Source organism: Atractosteus spatula, chromosome 11, assembly GCF_055471065.1.
Source record: "Atractosteus spatula isolate fAtrSpa1 chromosome 11, fAtrSpa1.hap1, whole genome shotgun sequence".
Classification (NCBI taxonomy): domain Eukaryota; kingdom Metazoa; phylum Chordata; class Actinopteri; order Semionotiformes; family Lepisosteidae; genus Atractosteus; species Atractosteus spatula.
The window spans coordinates 11,774,303-11,798,325 of NC_142716.1; the positions used below are offsets into that span (position 1 = coordinate 11,774,303).

The 24,023-nt window shown below is 34.6% G+C and overlaps 1 protein-coding gene across 2 annotated transcripts in view; it reads left to right on the forward strand.

The window, feature by feature from the left end:
* Positions 1 to 4,007: 4,007 nt before the first annotated feature.
* The window catches only part of dennd1b (DENN domain containing 1B), a 96,726-nt gene continuing 76,710 nt past the window's right edge, over positions 4,008 to 24,023 (forward strand). For both annotated transcript variants that reach the window (XM_088927045.1, XM_088927046.1), the window contains exons 1-2: positions 4,008 to 4,227; positions 4,744 to 4,808. In XM_088927045.1, the coding sequence (XP_088783171.1) occupies positions 4,211 to 4,227; positions 4,744 to 4,808 (82 nt within the window). In that variant the 5' untranslated portion in view covers positions 4,008 to 4,210. The remainder of the gene's footprint in view (positions 4,228 to 4,743; positions 4,809 to 24,023) is intronic.

A 24,023-nucleotide genomic window follows, 5' to 3' on the forward strand; every position in this document is an offset into this window, starting at 1 on the left:
TCTCTACTTTGCACATTATTATGATAGATGACAGTTGCAATCTTCTTTTTAACTTCCCCATGAAGCTCACCGTTTAACATAGAAGCAAGTTTAAACTGAAGCAACTAGGGAAGGCAGTGCATGAGTCTACAAATTGTTGTTTTATTTAAGAAATTAGATTGCATGAGGACTGGTGTATTACAGGTCCTCATATTGTTGAGAAGAAAATCTTTCACTCACCTGTTGCCATCCTCACATATTTGAAGATCAGTGAAATGAAGAGATTAAGATGGTACTTTATACTGTAAATGCCTGTTTTTACCACTGCACAATAACCCCAAACATGAATCTGCAAATTGCAGAAAAGTCTAAACATTGTTTCTCCTTCCCATAATGATTCTCTCCATTTCCACGTCTTTGCAGTTTATTTTTTGTCATTTTGCATTTTTGTCAGTTTTCGTTTGCAAAGCAACACATTTAGCTGTATCTTGATAATGAACTTCTCTTTGATGATGAGCATCACACCCTAGCCTTCATTAAGAAGAGTAACTAAAACTCCATAATAAAATAACTCAATTTGATCAGGTTTCTGTTACTCTCCATCTTTACACCCCTTTCTCACTCACTATTAGATCGTTATGAGATTATTAACTGCACTATTAGATTATGTTTTATAAAAAAAAAACCAGAACGGTTGATCATGCAGTCAGCGTACTTGTGCCATACATTCTCTTGTCTGAATGAATTCAGGTTCTGAAATCTGTCTTCAATCTTATGACTGTGAGGAGAATTTGCATAATATTTGAGGATAATACATTTTTTCTTATTCAAGTGGTTTATGCAAAATGTTTCTTTCCTTTTAATAAGTTTCACATATTTTTGGCTGTGTGCAGTACTGACTATAATTGCACACATTCTGTATTTACATGCATATAAAATATATGATATACTGTATATATGTATATGCAGTTGCTAAACAGTATTTGACAAGGAAAAAGGAGAATTTTATGCTGCATATAATTATCTTTTTGCAGAAAAAAACATTGTCTATTCACACAGATTACACATATGACTAAATTGGTTAATGTCCTCATTCACGCCAACACCCACGCACATTTCAATGCATGTAAAAGAACACCAGTAGAAACTGCTGACCTTTAAATGAGAAACAAAATATAAACAAGATATATAGATTTAGATTATATATAGGTGAACTCAATAATAAATTCTAGAAATGTAAAAGGAAAGGGGAAAATAAAATGCTGTTGACAATATATACAGTATATATTTTATCTTCATAAGCAGTGATGGCTCCATTCAAATATTCTAGAAAAGATAATTCATTCATTTAAACAATGATCAGTGTATGAACATAAAACTGTTATTTTATTATATGTTATTTACTTTTTAATTGTAGGTCCATGAATAATAACAATGATTTTTATTATTTCAAGGGTAACTATTGCTTTAAACCATCTTTTCTAATGTGGGTATGATTAATAGAAACTGACAGATTTTTTTTTAACAGAGAAGAATTAAAAGCTGAGTACAATGTAATGCACTGTTAAACTCTTACCATATGTATGAGAAAAAAAGTTTCATAGTTGCCAAGGTACATTAAACATGAACAAGTCAAGCATATGGCTGTGCACTGTATTCTACTGTAGATGCTGGCTTAAATTTAGTTTTGTGCACACTTAGAAAACAGATTTTGCGTTGTAAGTGTTTTTGGCATAATTCAATTTTGATTGTATTCAATATTCAGTTTTTCTTTTGTCGGTACTTAATCTGAATATGCAGAACTGACTAAACCTTAACTTCCCTATCCTGCTGGGGTCATGTTAGGAGTTGTTTAGTGTGGTTTTGTCCACTGCAAAATGAAACTACTGTAAATTCAGTATAATAATATAGGTTTGTGAAGTGTACAATTATTACTAAATTCTTAAACAATTGGCTTTTAGCTGAGGGATCATGGAGAGTGGAGAAAAAAGAGACTTTGCTGCAGACATGCAGAAGCTTAGCAGATGCTGAAGAGGCCTCTTCTCAAAGGCCTGCATATACAGTACAGTACAACTCATTCCTGCCATTTTCTTTCAGTTATAGCCTGAACACAAAGAAACACTCCAAATAAAGAAAACAAAAGACTACAAATACTCAACTGTAAGGTTTGCTATACTATTTATGTATTGCTTTTCATTATAACCATTGTTAGCACTTCAAACACTGAAATTCAAGACACTAAAAGGCATTTGTGGTTCAATAATAACAGCTTATATTTTTATTGAGTTGTTAATCCTTTTTATTAAAAGAGACAAAATATCTTCATTAAATATTCCTAGTCATTTAAAACAGTGGCCGGACATGTGGGCCAGTTTAGATAAGCATATAATGGCTAACTGTTAAAGAAAGAAATGTTGGCACGATAGTTAGCATTCCTGTTTCATGTAAATACTAGCAACAGCATGTCCCAGTTTGCAGCCACTTAATTACCCTCCAGTCTGCCTATAGGAAATTGGATAACAGCCAGTTAGACTCTCGTGAGACGAGACAAACCACAGCTTTCAAGGCATTTTCAGATTTGGGGACTTATTGTAGTAGTAACAAAGACATGGAAGCTAAAATGGTGATTTTTTTTTACTGTCATGGAATACTTATGCCATTTATTTGGTATTAAGGTTGAATGTTCAACTCCAGACTAAGACATTTACCTTATGCACGAAAATTCCCACCTTTCTCAACCAGCACTGGCATTCTATGTGAAATACTTTTTTAAAGTAGAAATGGTCTATTCTTACAGGTCAGTTGGCATTTTTATATTTGAGTAAAAGAACCAGTAACAAATCAAAATCATATTACTTTACTATCAGAACCTTAAGGATTCAAATATGTTTCCTAGTGCTATCTCCTGTATCCAGTGTTAGAAAATCTAAGCAATTATCAACATATTATGCTGTAGTGTTATACACATACTGTAGCTATCACAGAACTTTTTATTTAAAGATAGAAGTTGTTATCTTTTGCAAATCACTGATCACTGATGGCTTTATTCTGTATATCCAGGGACATAGACGAGAGAGCAGAGTCATTCCATAACTCCAGTTAACACTGTGGTGGTTCATCCCTGTCAATGCAATGACAAAGGGTAGGTTTTTAAAAAAACATTTTCAGTTGCAGACTGACCTGTAATTATCTTTTGGACAGGTATTTAGCAGAGGATTAAAGGGTAGAGATGAATTAAATACTCTATTTAATGGTACTATATTTGATTTAAAAAATAAAATTTGACATAATTTAACATTATCCTAATTTAGTTAGGAACTTGCCACCATCACATCAGTGTTTTAGAGTTACATATTTTAGTGTTTTATGTGATATTTTTGTGATAAGTGAAGCTTAGATTTTCAACAACCTGAGCAGTTCCACATTCATTTTAAATTAATCATCAGTGGTGTCTATTATTAGTTATTTTTTGAATAATCTTTATGAAAATTTAACATATAGCAAGCAGCACTTCTAACTTTTGATGTGCACGTTAGAAGTCACTTTACGACTGAAAATGACTAGGGCATGAGAGTCCATATTGCCCAATTGAATTGAATCCGGGTTCCTCACATAGATCCGAGGTTATCGGGCAAGGTAGTCTTACTGTCAAAACATTTACCCTACTAAAATATCCAAACCTCTGCCAGCTTTTTCTCAATAAGTGGTATTTCAAAACAGTTAATAACTTAATGCACTATTACACGCCATTCTTGAAAATCGCTGACAGCAGACTGGTGCCGCACCTCAAAGACGTTTTTTTTTCTAATGGTGTAACAGAACTTTCATAGCAAATGCTTTAAGAAAATGTTTTTTATCCGCATCTTGTAACCTAGGTTACGACATGATTCAGCCTAAGGAATACTGTGGGCTGTAGACTGAAATGACACATACATACAGCACTTGCGCTCAAAAATCAGGTGTTGTTCAAAGGAATGACGTCACCAAGGCTTCTGTTCTACTTCCTGGTTTTCTGTGCAGTGGGGAAATCTGTGGAACTGAAACACTGAGATAGCAGAATAGAAAATCTAAAAACAGCAACTGAAAGAATCATGCTGGGCTACCACGGAGCGTAAAACCCATGAGACACCATCGAAGCAAAGGCACTAGCAAGACGAAGCATTTGCAGTGACTTCTTTCCGGATTCCGACAGCAAAAACACACGCCGGTCTGTAGCTGTCGAGATGTAACTATGGACAGCAGGATAAAGTAAGTGATGGTTTGTGCATTGCAAAAAGGCTCGGAAATGAGAATGTCAGTTTGCTGAAATAAGTTATTTTTCGTGCGTTGGAATGCACTAAGATTGCAACTATTAGCTCCTAACACAAAAGGGAACTGTATCTGTTTATCCATGATTTGAACATTTTTCTTAGGGTGAAATTGCTTTTACTGTGTGTACAGTATATGATGTAGGCCCAAAGCCTATGAAGAATCTTTGCTAATTCATTATTAATTAAAGTTTTTGGAATAGCAGAAACGTTAATCATTTACCCCATTCTCTTCTAGTCTGAATTCAGTTTGTTAACACGTGAAATGACCTTATGAGAGCATCGAAAAGCTAGGTGTTCATTTCTGTTAATGGGACGTTCTGCTCAATCCTAAACATTTGCTAACAAATCTTTTTATATAAGCCAATGCAAGTTAAATGCATATACTTTTCACATGCTACATTTATCCAGTTAATGTTTAATTACATTTTAAAGCAATTTCTTTTTACTTTGACAGCGAGAATCCAGAAAGAACCTTTGACCTGGCAGTACAGGTGGAATGTCCTACCTCTGAAAATGAAGGTAAGAAAAGCTATGAAATACATACTGTGAAAAGTCTTTTTAATTTTACATGGAATTCAAAAGTAATGATTAAGTCAGGTCTGCCCTGTCAGATCTGCTTTTAACATGTCCCATCCTGGAGTAAACTAGTGGCAGAAAAGGTAGTGTGGTACTAATCCCAGCTATGAAGATCTGATTTATAAAAATATAAATATAGATTCACTTTTCTACTATAAAAATTCAGCATTCCTGGTTTTTGTGGGTTAAAATCAGTCTCTGAGGTGTTTTCCAGTCAGGTGTCAGGAGGAAACCATGGCTATCTGTTTGCAGTAGCTGTAGAAGTTCTATGACGCAGTCTGAAAAGTCATGTGTTATGAGCTATAGTTTCATGTGCTTAATATAGATGTTTGAAATAGAACCAGTGCCATGCATAACACTGCTCTTAATGCCAGTGGAAACTTGTGCATTCGTCATTTATTTATTCACTGAATGGTTTGATATCAGCAGGGACTGCAGTCTGTATGTAGTTTAAAATTGTTAAAATCTGAGGAAGTTTTTTGAGCTGCTGTACAAAATGCATAACTGTTTTGTTTCCCCACAAAATTCATGTGAACTCGTAAAAAGAAAACTGAGAAATTATTTTGTGTTAAGGGTTTTGTGCTCTGAGGTTGAGTTTTTTACACTTAGGCCTACTGTGGCACAGGCTAGGTAATCAGGAAGGAAAGCAGAAATAGCATATGCCTACTGATTTTAATCAGAACTTTCTTGAGTGTTTGTAGTCATGGTACAGTATATTCAGTATGATAACAATATAAATTCCTTCAATGTGCATATAAATAAGCAGCTTTATAAATATACTCAGGGTCTAAGTTAAAATCTTAAAGTTAAAATCTTAAAACCAGAAAAAGGAATTACAGTATTAAATGTGATTCTCAAAGTAATGCAGAATTTATTCTTTGCTTTGAATCTGTGGTCTGAAATTATTTAATTCTACCAAAAGAGAAACATCAGAAACTTTCTTTCATTTTCTTGTTTGGTGCAGTGTAAAATAACATAATTGGAAATTTTGAATAATTAGTAGTGTAGAGCCCTGTTAGTATATATATATTTTTATTTCTGAACTGATGATGATGTGGTTTTGTAAGTAATTTAGGTAAGTAATAAAAAAGATCTAAGACCCTTTCCTTGTTTGTTCTGTAACAGCAGACCTCTGTGATCAATTGTGAAAAGAATAGAATCACGTACAAACTATATTTTTAAGTATCATTAAAAAGGATACCTTACTCCATCTAGACAGTAGGTTACATTTTTATTCACAGAGTCTATAGCTGGATAGGCCTTTAAAATAAATTCATACCCTTAATATCTAAATCTTTGGAGATTATTATTGCTGATCAGATACATCTGAGCAATAGAGAATCATTTGAATATTGGAAAATTGATGTCCCAGTTTTGGCTAGGTTTTTGAAAAAGAGCATGAGTTTATTTTACCATCACATCGGTATACCGTATTTAAAAGGCAAGATGGAAATATAACTGTAATATGACTCTTAACAAGTAGCTGCATGTATGTAAAAACAGAAAATCACATATCTGCTCTTTTAAGCTATGGAGCCTTGAGCTAGATTTTCCTTACATAGTTAAAAAGTCCATATATGTTGGTATATACACACACATACTGTATATATGTATTATAGTAGGTATCTTTAGATGAAAGGATTTCGGGAGTTCTTGTTTGGGCTCTAGAATAGTAACTAGAATCTTGTGTGTTCAAATCGTAAGTGATGGACTCAGCTGAATCAATGTTCAGTAAAATACCCAGCTGTATTACTGTTCTTCCCAATAAAAATCAGTAATAATGAAGTTGTGGTGGCCATTTGGTCACTTGACAGCATAATGCTTGCATGCTTACAAATGCTATATCCTTTTTTGTTGTACATTAGAAAGAAAAATAAAGTGAAGATCAGCTAATTGTGGTTGTGGGCTAATTGTGCAATGTGTAATGTGTGGGAAAACCATTATTCAATAACCTCACGTGCACTGTCCACACGTATATGTATGTTTGCAGGAACAGGACAATATTTATATGTACAACTTTTTACAGTTCAGTACTTTTTCATAGTTGCACATGAGCAAGACCTTCCTTGTCCTTTTTTCAAGTGTGATCACTGTCACTGTCTCGATGCATGTGCATTCATGGGGCATCAGTTGTGTTTGACAGGTCCTGGACAATGTGGTACTCGCATCTTGCTCATGTGCTCACTCGGGATACTTGACATATGATCTGAATAACATCCCCAGAAGTGTTTTTTGTGTTCCAGGAACACACAGGTAAAACACGGATCCATCTCCAACTTTGCTCATGGTTTTGATCTGAATATGTAGGTAGTGGTACATGCAGGTTATTTTTATTTTGATGGTATTTGCACTCTCACAACACATTCTGCTGGACTTTGTATTTCCTTCCCAGTAGTACCTCCATCCATACCTCTCTCTTTACTTCTCCAACCAAAGATTGATTTATTTCATCTTGATATGTGGCTATAAGCCTCTTTGTGCCTGTTGCCGGTGCCAAAACTCGGAAATGCATTGTGAAACACAATTTTCATGCAAGAAAAAAGTAAACTTTGTTGGTAGGTAGTCCATTACCACAGCCTTTCTTATTTAAAAAAAAAAAATGGATGGATCAAGGTGACTACAGTAAATATTTGATAAAATTGTTCAGTCACATTTTCTTCTATCAGTGTTGCACAGAAGGCAAAAAGAACCTGCAATAATATGTCTGCTTAGTAGCAACCTCTCAATAAAATACTGTATAATATTATGTAATTATTGTTATAGAAATATAATGAGGTACCGTTACACTGCAGTTCATCATTTCCAATCAAGAGCTAATTAGAGTTCATAAATTCTCTGATTACATTTTGCAGGTATAGAGTTTAGGAGAAATAAAAACACAATTCATCCTTTTGTATCCATTAAAGCATGATGAGAAAAAGCTTCCTTCATGTGATTTTCAGCAAAATGTCTTAGTGGAAAGTCAGATGTCAAAGAGTTTTATTTAACCCTCTGTTTAAATTTAATATATGTTCTCCTAAATGCTGCTTTGCTCATTTATATATAGTACGGAAAATAATTCTCATTGCTTATTTCATGGTATTATTTCACCCAGTTATTGTTCGCATCTACAGTACCTCAATGTACCTTTGTATTTGAGCACAGAAAAGCAACAAACAAGCAATTCATTTTGAAGAACATATCATTTTAACATTTGAATTTGATTGCTCTACATTTTGTACATCCTACTGTGAAAAAAAAGTTGAACAAAAATGAGAAGTTTTCTTCTCCTTATGTAGAGTATGTAATTTTAAAAGTTCCTGAAATTGCAACTGTAACTGAAGCATGAATTACATGAATCGGCTCTTAAGTAGAGTGAGGTTGTGAGTGCCTATTAAATGCCCTGCACAGAGCTACCTAACCTCAAAAGTTGTCTTTGTATAAATAACAGCTTGGTAAAGATTGTCTGTGGATTACAATTTCCTTGATTATTACTTTCTGTAGACATCAAATAGTTACCTTCAAGAAGAATGGTAAGAATACAACTTCTGCTTAAGTAAGCAGCTTGTGCTGGAATATTTGCTTTCAGAGTAGAAAGGGTGTTGTGGTTCATTGTTATTTTCTCTCCCATCTTTTCTTTCTGTGATGGGTAAGATTATTTTTTTGGTCCTCTACTAATGAATTACAGGTGGTCTGTCTCACTTAGAGCAAAGCGCAAAATAAAAACATGAAAAATTGATAAAAGAATCTGTATGATTATAGGTTATATTATTGCATTCCTGGGTATGAAAATGAGAATATGACATTGTTCTTTAAGCTGATGTCTTTTTCACAGGAGTTAATTTTTCATTTGGTTTTACCATATGTCTTTAACAATAGAACTAGCTCAACGTCTGCAGCTCATGAAACATCTTTCTTTTTTAAATGCGACAACAGAGAAAGATGTTGGCTAACCAGAAATGCATATAAACCGGGACTGCTTTTTAATCTGAAAGTAAATACCACAAGCATATTTTAGTGATGAAAATAAAATGGCACCTTAAAAAGTTATTTTGTATGTCTGAAAAAATTTAAAACCTTAAACATGACTTATATTAATATTTAAAAACATTATATAATATTTAAAAAGGGGGTTAAAAAAGAAGTTGTTGCCTGTGGACACTTTGTTTATTCTTTCAGAACAGGACACCATTTTTTTCACTTTTTCTGATTTAACTTATAATTTTGTTTTGTCTAACAGTTTTAAGTTCTCCTTTGTTTTCAAGTGGCAGCGACAAAGCTAATTAATATCATGTGTTGCAAAAGTTGTAATTTAATGTGATTCTTCTTTATGCATTAGGGGCTTTTTAAAAGCAAAACGTTTTTTACTCACTTAATGTCTTAAATTAGAGCTCATATATTGTCATAACCCACTTCCCTTTAGAATACAGAGTAGTGAGGCTCATTTCCTGACGTTTGCTCTCAGGAGTAATATGTTAAAACTTTCAGGACTCCTTCCAGTAAAATACTTAAGCTGCCCTACTCTCCTCACATAAACATTGCTCTGGTGATCTGGACAGGAAGCCATTTTGACATGAGATCATAGCCCACTTGCTTCTGCAGCAAAATTCTGCATCGAAAGGTATTGAAAAATAAATTTTATAAATTGGAGTTCTCCTTTTGTCCCATCCTCTTCCCAACACATGTAAAAATATTTTTTTTTCCGTGAAGCTGGATTTGCCCTTTCTGAATACATTTCTCAAACTTTTTTTTTTCTGTATGGAAAGCTGCATTTTAAGTCTTTTCGATGGCAGTTTTAAAAATGGGTGTAGGCATGAAATTGACGCTATTGATTCAGTTTTCAAAGAATGTGTTGACTCATGGCTTACTGCTAACGTTGTTGTGTTGTCTTGTAATTCTCCAAGATAAAAGAAATGACAACAGACCTCCCCATATCTGTAAGTCTGATGATTTTTCTTAAAGATGAACCTTGAAAATAGATATGAGGATTGTGAGTTCACTCTGGCAAAAAACAGAAAGTGAAGGTCTTTTTAACTCCAGGCAGCTTGTCATACTGATATAAAAATTTTACACTGATAACGAGAAAAGATATCTTAAAAGCAATCAAATATTTAAACAATGCTTTTGTGCTAAATTGATGTGTTTTGGTTTCTGATGAACCTCTTATGAATTGATATTGCTTTTAGACATTACATTTTACAAGACATTGATGCACTGTATGTCTTTCAAGTCTAACTTATACACATGACCTTAAAGTAGATTTAACTCATTTCCTGCTACATCGTAGAAATAAGGAGCCTCATCTAGCTTTCACACAGCTTTGGCACTGTGGTAAATGATACAGTGTGTGAAAATTAATGAACAACACATGACCTGGAGCTAAATACCTTGAGTATGTTTTTGAAAACGTGCATTAGTGAAGACTGTTTTTAATGGACAATAAGGGTCAAGCATCACACTTTACAGCTTCCAAGAAAAATCATCACAGCATTGAAATAAATTTAGTTACCCGCATTTTATTTTTCTTGTGTTGTCCAGTGAGTATTTCTTAAAATATTTAAACGTGAATCTATTTAAGATATAAAAAAGTCATATCCGTTTGACTATAGATTCTGAAAGGAAACGACTTCCTGTACTGTGTTGTTCATTATAGGGTGCATTTGAGGGACAAAAATAACTAGAATAGTATTCAAGCACTAAATTGTTCTTGAAAGTCTTGAATTTCAATTTATAAGTTGCAAGTGACCCATAAATTAACATTTGCAATAAAACACCTTTTCAGTAGTCTCTGTGGACAAGATGGTGTAGTGTAGTCAACCTTTTGGGGTTAGCTGTGAATGTCAAGCATTATGTTTAATATTGTATTTAGTTATAATTACTGTTAAATTAATGTTTTAAAACAAATGTATAGACACATAATGAAAAGTATATCTCATACTGGCTGATATACAATACATGTTTTTGGTGTCAACATCACTTTTTTCAGTTTTTATTTGAATAGCTTTTTACTATATAACATATTAAGGGTTATGGTTGTCAGACTTTTTTTCCTTACACATCCTGCTTATCAATAGTTCAGTTTAACCACAAGCAGCATAAGTGGAAGTGTGACAAACAGCACAATTTCATGCTTAAAAAATAAGAATGATCCATCTGTTCTTATGCTTGATAGAACCATATCTAATAGAACTAAAAGTCTTCAGAGCGCTTTCATGTGCTGAGAAGCATTAAAATGCAAAAAATGAGTATTGGAACCAGTAACATTAGTTTCATTTTAACACCTCTCAGTACATGAGCTAACATTTTCATAGCATTAATGGTTGTGCTTTCATAGTTTTCTTCAGCAAATGCTGTGTGCAAGGCCTAGAGGATTTGTATATTGATGGTATATTAAGATGGAGGCATTGCCTGTACAATGTATTTGCTAAAAAGAAAAAGCTGACTGTGCTGAACTTTTTTGTAGCATTATAACATCAGGTACAGTAGCTTATAATTGCATTGCAGTTATACTTCCCTTTTAGAAAATGATATACCTTGCAGTTTCTGGTAAGTAACTGCCATGACCTTTTTGAATATGTTTTTCTAGTTGAATCATGAAAATGAATCTCTTCTTTAAAATGAATTCCTTACAAAAGTTGAGAGTTCTGGCCTTACTGTTTATATTTCATTTTCATTCATTGAAAAATACAGGAACAAGAACAAAACAGCAGAACCTCATAGTAGCCTGTATAAAGTCAAATTTTCTGTCAAGTTGGGCTTTTTTAGAATAGTAACAGGTCATTAAGTCTCTGTTGCTTTTTCTGTTCTTTGCAGAAAAAATGAGTCATTTCTTGTGTGTGTCATATATAGAACAAACAATAAACAGCAAACTGTTGTTACATTATAGACTAATAGATGTTTGTATTAAAAAAAATCACTTTTTTCACTTAATGGTAGCTGTACTGAAACTGTTGAAACGTTGTACGTGAAAATGGTAGGTCATCCTAACAATGTAAGTTTTAAAAATCCCTTTTTTAGGATACAAAATAATATATTTTCATTCCAAAAACACATCTGAACATACAGTATATGCAAGTGATGTTGTTAGAAGCAAAATCTCTGCTTACAGCTTAATATTAAATTCATATGCAGCACACATTGAGGCTGAATTACAAGCTTAGGCACTTTTAATACACACAGATTTTTCCAGAACTTTGCCAAACCTGCTAAAGGCTGTTAACACTGCCAAGGAAAGAGTTAGAGACAGATGTTACCTGTCTCTCTGCTCTCCCGAGTTTCATTTTAGCAATAAAACTTTAAAGATTAGAATGTCTTTTTCATTACTACAAATATGGTACAACTGCAGACATATAATATCCTGCAATTAAATTTGCAATTGATTATGTCTTCATTTTTTTCTGTACCATATACTATGTATATATATATATGCCCTTTGAGAAGTTCTGTAGATGTAACAGGCAATTTTTGGAGGGATAACAATACCTGCTGTGTATGCAATTGTTGGAAGGCTCTTTAAAATGATTTACTAGAAAGCACGGCTGTTGGCTTAATAATTAGATGGGATTCAAAACCACTATCCTTTTTCTGGGAAATGGTTTTGGCTTCTGGACTTTTCAGATTATCTTTTTTATGTAGCATGGGTGACGTTTGTACTGTCTTTATTTTTGTTCTTAATAATCAGATAACATGGTTATTATGTTATTTTTTTTTTAAATTACTATTGGGATTTTTGTTATTACAGGCCTTTGTTTAACTGTATTAACCCGACTGCTGACTCAGCTGGCCTGTCAGCCCTGCCTGAGACATGGGTGCAAGACCTCTGAAGAGCACCAGATGCGTTAGTGCACAAAATGGTGTTGATTGCTCATTAATGCTCACATAACACTGTTCAAGACAGGAGCTCTGGAGAGTTAAATATGAGTGGCCAAATCCCCATTAATAAATTAACATTTGGTCTGGATACCCTGTACTTTTTGTGTTTCACCGAATTCAAGAACCTGTCAATTCCCCCAGTGTGTTTTTTAACACATTGGTATCATAAATCTGACTTCCTTTTTTGTTAAACATGTACAGTAAGTAATATATTAAAAGATAATATTACAAATTTTATGACGAGAGAACTTAATGTTTAACAAAATGTGTTGTATGGATGTGTTCATAATTAAGACAATATTACTTTGTGCTGGAACTTATACTAGTTATACCAATTATGACAGTCATTTAACTTTCTGTACCATTTAGCCCATACAAACTAGTAAGCAGATGTCATAAGTGGGCTTGTAGAGTGGTTTAAATATGTCTGGAGGCTTGGAGGTTGGAGAGCCCCAGGTTACTACTGCTGTGGTTCTCACCAATTGGAAATGTTGGTACTAAAGCAGAACTATAATGTTGGATGATTTAAGAGATAAAATCATTTAGTTTTCATTTCAATCTCTTATAATCATTAAGAGATTATATAGTGGGCTAGGAACAGAAAATAGGTGCTGACAATCTTCAGCCACATACCTAGCCTCTTCTCATTGTGCAGAGTGGGTGGAAGAATTAGGTGTTAAAGGTGCCCAAATAAATTTATTTAGAGAGCGAAGGCAAGCAAAGCCATGGGTGGTTGGTCCAGGGAGACCAGCTCAGTATATCAGCCGTAGGGTTAGGGTTGGCTATGACAGTCTCTCATCCTCTCGATGAAAACAGGCAAGACACTGTGAGTGTGTTTTACATTTGTACAGATGAAACTCCAGCAATTCAGGCTTTGAAGGTTCTATGATCTCAGACCCTAATGGGAATTCTTTGTACTGAGGAGACCAAAAGTGAATTTAGGGCTGCATTTTTATAAGATTTATTTTCTTCTAGAACGCATCAGGTATAGGTAGTATCTCTGAGATTCACTATCTGGTTTGCACAGAGCAAACAGTCTTGTGGAGGTTCTCTTTGCTGAGTAGAACCCAGCATCATCATGTGAAGCTGAGTGTCTCTGTTAATTTCAAGTAAAGCTGGATGAGTAAGGGTTGCTTTGAAGGCCTGGGCTCTAGGATATAGTCTTTGTTACTAAAAGTTGGTGTAATTGCATTAAAAGTTGTAAATATTAAGATTGTCTTCCAAGTTTGTGCCTCCTCAATACTGATTTATAGTAATTGGTATCAGTGTGGGTTTTATTGTCTGTATTTTCCATTACTACTCATAATGGATATGTACAGCTGCATGACCATGTTGAGAAAATTATTAATAAAAATATTCTGTATAATATTGTAATAAGATAGATGGTGTAAATAATTGAATTTATGTATTTAAAATACTATATAAGAAAAATCAGGTCTGGACACTAGCTTGCCAAGTTAACAATTGCATTTCCCTATAGGCAACAAAGTAATAAACTAGCATGCTTTTGAAAGCCAAATATGTATTTATAGTAATTTATAACCACACAATGTCTCCTCCTGTTATTTACAGAAATTTACAAGACTGTTAGCACCAAGGCCATGCCTTCTTCAGACCTAGGAAAACAGAACACAGTCCTGCAACTGAGGCACGGATACCATATATCAGAAAGGGGAACCTGCTTCTTTTAAAAGGCTCTATGCAGAACTAAATGGATGCTAAAACAAATAGGAATCTCCCTATTCCACACTGCACATGACTAAGCAAGTGAGAGAAATCATTAGCCTGGTGGATACCACAAGTAGGAAATAAACATTCCCGGCACTGTAAAACAGCAGTTCCTTACCTCATTCCTGTGGTCTTCAGTGCTCAGAGGCGTGTTCTTCTCCTGTCTTTGATTCTTCCTCTGATTCTCCTATACTTTTGCTTCTGTGTATACCTCTGTTTGCCCTGCCTTTAGAATCACTTGTCTTCTGTAACAACAGTATGACTTAATGATGTCATTTAGAGTGATGTGGACAATGTTAAATATTAATAAAATTGTTTGGCCTCTGAATATTGTGGCCAATTGAGACTGTCATGTGACAACTGATTAAAAGAATACACCACGTTGTCTTACCTTAAAGTATGGGGTTCTGTAGGTGAAGTTAAATATTTTAATCCACATGTAACAATATACTGTGTTATAAATGTATAATTATAATGGCGCAGTTTTCTTTAATACCATATTTATGCTTAAAGGTAGAAAATGTGGTGTGTTTATTTTACCTTCACTTGAATCTAGTATAGTTATTTAGGCTATTATATTGAAAGCCATACAGTATATCGCAATAAGTAAAAATCAAATATGAAATCGATCTTAACTTTCCTCTCCTTTGGTTCACATTTAATTAAAAAACATGATGCTTCAACCTTAAATCAAGTTACGTGATTCACTGGAGACTCATCCTTCTGCTTGGTCTGTAACTGCAGTGCTCTGTGTAAGCTAGCTGAACATGGAATTCTTACTCGTACCTGTCAGTCAGTCTGTTTTAGTTTCCTGGGAGTCCATTGCTGACCCTGTCACCAAACTGAAAGAAGGCTCTGCAGGGAGTGACTGAGATCCAGAATCGCACTGCGCCACTGGTGTGAATTGGAATGGCAAACCAAACGGCCAGGCAAGGACTGCGGCTTGCAGCCTTCTCTAGCTCAGTGTCAACTCTCTAGTTCATTTGTGTGTTGACCCGTTATGACGGATGTTTTCTAGTTCTGTTTGAAGCTCACAAGTTCTGACGGGTACGGACAGCTCCTGCAGGGATGAAATTTTCTCAGGTGGTCAGAATCCAAGGATAAAACTACGATAGGATGCTCTTGATTTTAATTACTAGATATGCTGATTGTGGAAATCTGGAATGCAGCATACTGTATGGATCATTCTTTAGACATGTATTTACTGTATAACACTCTTGTATGGCTGCAGTTTCATTACATGAAGCTGTTTATGTACTATTTTTGAATTGTTATTGGTTAGGGATTGCTTTTCCAAATTGTAGTCTTAAGCATAAGCCTCTTTTTAAAAAGGCACTAAAATGTACTTTGCTCTTACTGTTTTCGTCTGAAACTGGATTTAAAGACAAGATGAAGGTTCTTTTCTGACCACCTTCCCTCTCTTTGCTTACAGTAAGATTCTTTTGTGATCGGTGGACTTAATTTTTGCTTTCTTGGCTTTTCTGATGGAGCTTATACAATACCAGTCATGGGCAATTTCACAGACATGACTAACACCAAAAGAAAAACGCAGAGTTTGTCTCCCTATCACTGTGAAAATAAGATTTATAATAGTATTGATTTAGTTTAAAATACTGGTTGATATTCCTCTGGCAAGTGTCAAAAGAATATGATGTGCTCAGAATGTGTTTTCTTATAGTCCAATTTTAACTTATTAAAATATTCTGCTTTTCTGTAAGTGTTTAAGACCCCTTTTTGGATTAAGGCCCAACAAACCAGCTTTTCACCAGAGAATGTAGGTCATTTCCAATGGATGTCTTTGTGGGGCTTAACTGTATTATTTGTCTTCACTTATCATGTGACTAAATTGGGAAGTCTTTGTTGTTACACAGTGCTTGAGCCCGGCTTCACTGCAACTGTAAATGTCTTACAAAATGAACATTTGATATCAGGGTTTGCATATAGGAAGGAACTTGTTTTTTTTCCTTACTTCCTACTTTTCCTTCCTACGTTTTTATATTCCCTCAAATAGTAGGGCATGTTTTCTTAATTTTAGCAGCTTTACAGGTGTATATTGACATCTTTAAAACTGTTTTCTCTCCTACTCCCTATTCAGGCAGCTTTTTATTCAGTTTGGTATAGACCTAATCTAAATCATGGTTTTGCTTTGAACAGACATTTGCACATTACCAAAGGATACCCTGGACTCAATTCCCTTTCCATCTGAAACCCAAATGAGCATTATTGTGGAAATTTGAATAATGAAACTTAGGCGTCATTTCTTAGAATTTGCTTCTTCATGATATCAACAATGCAAACTTAAGGTGAATTCAAGTGTAAAATGCAACAGTGTGTTGTTTTGGCTGTAAGAAAATATTGGTAAAATTTTGTCACAAGTTATATTGAATGTCACAAACAGATGAATTAATAAAAAAGGCAATAAAAAGGAATTCTAAGTCGCCTGATAGTTATAGTAGCTGTGCTGTGTGGTATTTATTTGTCTGGATAATATTAAGGAAAGCTGTAGTTCAAAATATGTTTAATGAAAATTAGTAATCCTGACTCAAAAATCCTGTAATGTCTCCCATATCTTTATAACTATATTATCCAATTACTGTAAATGTCCTATATCATTAAATTTTAACCCAGATACTTAAATCTTTCAAGGGTGCAGCTGTTCAAATGGTTGACAAGTTCATTTGGCAAAAGGAAAACACTGCTAGTGAACATAAACTCTGCATTAAATAACAGCTGTAGATGGTAAAGACCAGTTTTATGCTAGTAATAGCACAGAACTGCCTTTGGCTTTAAATATGATACAAAAGTGACAGTATATTCCACATCAAGAAAGCACTAACGGAATGTAATTGTTATCTCTTTGTACATGTAATTGAGGTTTTACTGAAACTGATGAAATTTTCCTTTTTACGAAGCAGGTGGTGTGAACATATGGTAACAAACTTGTGAATATCTAAAGCGGAGCCTTTTTTTAAGCTGGAATTTATATTGACCTGAAGGACGAAAATTTTGAAAGTATTCTTGTAGTGCCTTTTAGTTCTGTGCATTTATTAAGTCTGTGTACATTTTAGGCATACTGTAAAACCTTGTAATTAGTTATTAGTTATTAGTGAGGGACACCTTGAAATGTCCGTGAGTGGCGAATTTGTGACTTAATAACTTATGGGGAAAAGGGTATGGTTCCGAGCCTTGTGAAACCAACATTTCAATAATATGAAGTACTGTAGCTCAGGTGGGTAGCTGCGTTAGCATGCGTCGTCTGCAAAGGAACAAGTCACAGGTTTATTCCATGCTGAAAAGAGAAGAGAGAAAACACAACGTGTCGGCTGTGAAGCCATCTTCAGGTGTGAGGTGTGATTGAAAAACAAATTTAAATAAGATTTTTGTTAAAACTGGTACTTGGTTCAGAAACAGTATTAGGATTCATTATCAGTAAGAATTTTTAATGACATATTTTATTTTACGATTCTGTTTCGCAGCATAACACGATACACGTCTAACGCTTTTCTTACTGAAACTGAATAGCTAAAACGTAAACCCATGACACACTGCTACCTAAATATGTTAACTCCTTGTTAACTAAGCCATGTCTATTACAAAGTCTGATGCAGGTTGGGTGAAATAGATCTGAGAGATTAAAATGTGTAATGGGTTGACAGCGATTACTTTCCAACTGTGCGGTCTGCAAATGCTGAGAAAGCGGTCACTAATAATTTTGCACAAATATGCAAAATCGCCAAGTGCTGACCTAGAGTATGAATATGGAGGTTTACCTGTACATGAATGGCATTTAGTTTAATAGTGCTCAAGTACTTTGTGCATTTAATTGTACTTTTTTAAAATAAAATCATTATAAGTATTCAGAATTTTAAAAACACAAGCATTTATTTTACATGAAGCTAAGAACGAGATGATAATTTGCACAACTGTACAAACATTTACCTGTAAACATAGTTGAACGTTTGAGGATAGAACTGAACAAGACGTTTTTTAAATGATGAATGATTTGATCTTTAGTGTACTATTGTAAATGCAGTGTTAAACTTGAACAGTCTGAACAAAACAAAAGGTCATGTTTTATTTTGTAATGCATGCAGGTATTAGATCTTACCAGTTACCTGTTGTTACTTGTTTGTGGACTTCTACATAGACATGAACATGAATTTTTTGGGTTGGATTGGTGCATCAACCATCTGATCTCCATAGAGTGCTGACTCCAAAAACCTTTTTAGCGTAATCATAATTAAACTTTAACTTCACCCATGAAAGTAAAAGTGGGAAGCAGTATTTGGCCTTGTCTTGCTTCTTCAGGGAAGTCCTACTAATTCTGCGAAAAGGAACTACTTTTAAGATTGAAAAATGTGCATACCTGTACAAAACCAAGGGGAGAACAGCAGTCTACCATATATAGTAGCTCAAATGTGAGACTTATCCTTTTACATATTATACTGTTAGTAATTCATTAATAAGTCCACTTTTTAATTCCATAACATTATTGGAAGATAATATTTATTGACACTACAGACTCATTAACAACAACTAACCACTCATTAACATGTCTACATGTTTCTTTCAATCAGATTGTGTAGAAGGCCTTCATATAAATAATGTGGTTGTGTACTCTCTGTCTCCTGTTTCCTTGTAAAGAGACCAAACATAATATATGATTAAATAAGTATTAAATATTTTTCTTAAAAAACCCAAATTCTAAGTATATTATTGGTTTTACCATAGCTTACTGTTTGTGGTGCTAACAATAGGTCATATTATTTGTTACATTACACAGTTAAATGTGTTCATTTGTGTATCACACATCATCTGTATTCAATGAGTAGTTAAGGTTTTAGATTGCTACATGAATGGGGCTGTTTCAGAAACACTGTTATTCAATTATAATTCAATTATATATGTAAAATCCAACACTGGTACGTATGATAAATATGGTATGGTAAAAATATACAACTTAATTTGTATATTTATACAATGTAAATATAAAATGGGTACCACTTTAGATTAGGTGTTATACAGGTCAATTCTAACTGTTTTCTAAATAAAATGTATTATAAAGTATTAATAGAGTGGTAAGTACATAATAATAACCAGCCTCTACTGCAGATTTATTCCTTGTTAGTGACAAAACCCTAATCCTGACCATATCCTGAACCATACCCTTAACACTAGCCCACGGTGATTTGCAGAAGTTAACATTGTCCATGTGTAATACTTTAGAAATGTATTAACGCCTCACTTATTATTCATTTATACATTTTCCAGTTCCTAAACCAAACTGTGGCCTAGTTCTTTTTGGTTCAGATTAAAGTTAAGTTTAGATCTTGGCAAAATTGAAATACAATACATTGAAACTAGTCGTTTTTTTTAATCTTGTAAACTATGCCTGTAGCACTTTTAAAGTAATCTTAACTGATCTGTTTTCATAGTGCTACAACACATTGTCTGCCCCTCACAAATATGCTAACAATTAAAATAGTTTTAATGGAATTAAGCATATGCCAGTATTGCAGCTATTATTGAAGTGGATAGAAAATGTTAGCTATGTCATGTTTAATAACTAGGTAAAATATTTATATCCCTGTGGATTAGGTGAGAAAAACAGTTTATTTTTTCACTGAAGAAAAACTTGTCTGTAACAGTATATTTTTTGCACTTTTTTTTCCTTCAAAGCAGGCTCTGGAAGTTTCCCAAAACTAATGTTCTTCTTGGAAATGCTTTACATTTTAAGTGTGCCAGTTCTGTCTCTGGCTGGCAAAAGACATTTCAGACATTTCTTGCGTTTTGGCAAAAATGTAATGATTGATGCGGTGTTGAAAAGAGATATTAATCAAATTTACATATTTTCATGCTCCGCCTCAATATTTCTCAGATATAAGTTTAGCTAGGCAGAAAAGTTAACATTTAGTCTATAACACCGTTCGACTTAATTAAAAGAAACTGATATTGTCTATGAATTACGTAATCACCCCAAAATTTAGTGGGGATATCTATTTTTTCCACACAAAACCTCTACACCTGTGTTGAATACGAAAATGACTTTTGCGACTTGAGTTTCTGTGTCAGGACGAGCTTGAAGTTCAAGGTCAAGAGCTCAGATACTACAGCTTGTCTGTGATTGTATTTAACTGTAAGACTGTATTTTTTTATGTCAAAGTTGCTAATTTTAATGATTTAGCATTCTGCATACTAACGTACTGTACCGCAAAAAGAACCATACAGTGCTCAGAAAGCTGTGCATTACCCACTAGAAGAGCAAAAATACTGCTTCTGATTTTTATTTGAAATACAGTGCAGTTTGTTTTTATGAACTGCACTGAGGTGTAAGTTTTCTGGGAGTCTTATCTTTGCAAATACCAGAACATGTTATATATGTTACACCAATAGTACAAACTGGAAGATAATACTACTAGATATTTTAGAGGGTAGTAGTCATGAGAAAAAATAGCTGGGAAAAGATCTGTGTAAATGTATGTGCTGAGATTGAGTGTGTATTACATGACTATCCCCAGAAGTTTAGTATACAATCCAGTTTTAATACCGTTTTGCGGGGAGCGTTTCATTTGATGTTTTTTATTATCAATAAATTAGCATGAAATGTAATGCAATTTGTGGAAAGCAATTGGAAAAACATTTTTTTTTTAGCGACACTGAGTCTTTTCGTAGCTTAAAGGATGCACACTAATCTTCTTACCCCTTTAACTGAGAATGCTGGGGGTGGAGCTCCTTGCAGCTAGAATAAATCTACTGATCCAGAAGTAAAGTGATGACCACAGTTATTCCATGCTTTTGGCTCTGAAATCCTCTCCCTCCCCTTCCTCAGGGAGGAGGAGGGGGGTGGGGGTGTTCAACAATAGAAATTTCTGCCGTATGTTCAGTTGACATCTTCATCAGGTTCACAGCGGGTTACCTTAGTTAACTTTCACTTGACTGCTTGATAGGATTTTCTCCTGTTTCTTGACTAGCTGGGTGAAAGTCTAGACACCAAGAAGCAGGCCTCATACTACAAACACACAATGCCATTATTGTGAATGTTAAGTAGCTGCAGCTTCCTCTTACGTGCAGGCTTCTTACACGAACCGCTGGTACAAAGACATGGGCTTTGTTCGGAGAGAGAGGGGCTAATCCAGACCACTGCCTACTGTGAAATAAATCTTTCATAGATAAAAAAAAATCATTGCCAATGAGGTTAGAGTTCAGCAGTTTAACCTTTGACCAAGCAAAGAAAAAATGAAAAAAGGCAGAGAAAAATAAAGAAGAACGGGGAGAAGCAAGTTCCACTTGGTCCTTCATCCTCTTAAAAGAAAGACTGGCATGAATGGTAACAAGAGTTCTAGTTGCACACGAGGAGTCTTCAGATAGACACTTGGTTATTCTCATGCATGTTCAAGCCTGTTACCAACACAATAGCTAAAAAAACAGGATCATTAAGTACAGCAATTTTTTTTTAAACCATTTCGAAGAGAACTTAGAAGCTGATGTTGAGTGAAATCTAAATATATAACTGAAACATCATGTACCGTAAACTTTGGCCAGCAGTGGTTAGCATTGCTGCTTCACAACACTGGGGCTCTGGGTTGAATTCTAGTCCTGGGGTGCTATCTACGTGGAGTTTGTGAGTTCTCCCCGTCTTCATGTGAGTTTTCTCCAGGTGCTTTAGTTTCCTCCCAGTCCAGACATACTGGTAGGTTAATTGGTTTCTAGAAACATTTGCCCTGGTGTGAGTGTGTGCATGTTTGTGTCCGTGTGTGCCTTGTGATGAACCGACGGCCCATCCAGGGTGTATCCTGCCTTGTATCTGTTCCTTGTCAGGATAGGTTGTAGCTCATCTGCGACCCTGTAATGAATAAAATGGATAGAAAATGGATGGATGGAAGTATGAACCTTTTACAGCACTAAAGAATAATGTGGTTTGGCCAGCTCCACAGGCTTCTTTGGTAGTTGTATCGCATTTATGTTTGAATTACTCTGATAAGGGTTTTTAATTTTTTAACTGAGATGATCACTCATCTCAGAAGAAGAATGTGTTTACCATGTATGTAGTATACTGTACAGTGCAATGCATGCAGTGTACTATTGAGTGTAATGTGGATGTGCAATCTGGTTATTTTTATTGTCCCTCACCTTGGAGAGGCCCCTTGACTGCTGCAATGAAGTATGTTTAAATGTTTATGGACAGCTGAAGCTTTGGACTACATAGACAGCACACACATTAAGGAATGTCTAGTGTAGAGACTCAATTGAGTAGAGACCAAAGGGCTCCATAACATATAAGCCTTAAACTTTCCCAGCCAGCCCATGTCACTAATGCTGTCTTTCAAAAGACAGACAGCAAGCAAGAGATATACTGTAACTTTGAAAATGCTGCATGGGTAGATCAAGAGAGAGAGGAATCACAGCTTTACAAGTCATTTTAGCCCATAAATTGCTCTTTGATGAACCTAAATCTATCAAGTATTGGGAACTGACTAATACTAAATTTAGGTGAAGGAGTAGTATTTTTTATATTAGTGGAAACACAGCAGAAGTATTTTACCCAAATGCCTGGAGCATGATAAGGACGATTTTGTTGACTAAGATATTTCTTCAGCAGGCTAGACAAATACTTTGAGGAATTAAACATACTGTAGACGGCACACATAAAAGAAATGAGCTTTGATACAAGATTTAGTCACAGGAAATTGGGATTTAAGCCTTAGTGTGTTGAATGTAAGATCTACCTTTTTTTCCGGTATTTTCTTTATGCAGGTATAATATTAACTAAAACAGTGAACAATTCTAGCTGCTTTTCACTGGCGTGCTGTACTGACGATCGGTGCAAGTTTAAGAAAGCCACAAAACTTTTTGCTCCTCTGTGGTGTAACTCTTTCTGAAACGAAAAAAAAAATCTTTAATGTATCTGCTGCAAAACCTTCTTAACACTTTTAGTTTCAATTTGGTTATGCTGAATCCTTTGTGCTTTACCATATACAAATTTATAAATCAAGAGGAAGTATTTACCACTGAAATAGCAGGGATAACCCAGGAGTCAAAGTAGTTCATTTTATCCTTTAAAGATATTGAATATTAGCATTTTGTTTTAAATTGACAAATATTAATTTAGTTTAATTTACTCCTGGTAGGGAAAGAAGCAGTGTTCTCTTGTTTTTGACGTGTTGTATCTTTACCCTGTAGTAATGATGTCGCAAGCGTGGATGTGTTTGAGATTCAGTGAAAAGTGCTGTGCATTTCGTTAAACACAAATAAACAGTAAATTGTAAGCAAGACTTTTAGAGAGAATGCAAGTGTACTTTACTGAAAGCTGCCTCAGTACTGCAGCTTTAGGACAGCTGGACAGTAGGACAATGTGCTATAATAATATTAGACAATACATTACAGTATATGATTTTTTTTGGTCAGCCTCTTCTCCTCTCCATTATATCTCAAGATCGAAGTGATGAAAACTTATACCAGCTGTTGAAGAAACATGGATCTCACTACCAGCAACCTATTAACCTATTCCTCCTGCTCTCTCCTTATCAAAGCCAGGGTGTTGACTTTTAAAGACAAGCATCCGAGGAACGTCAAAACATT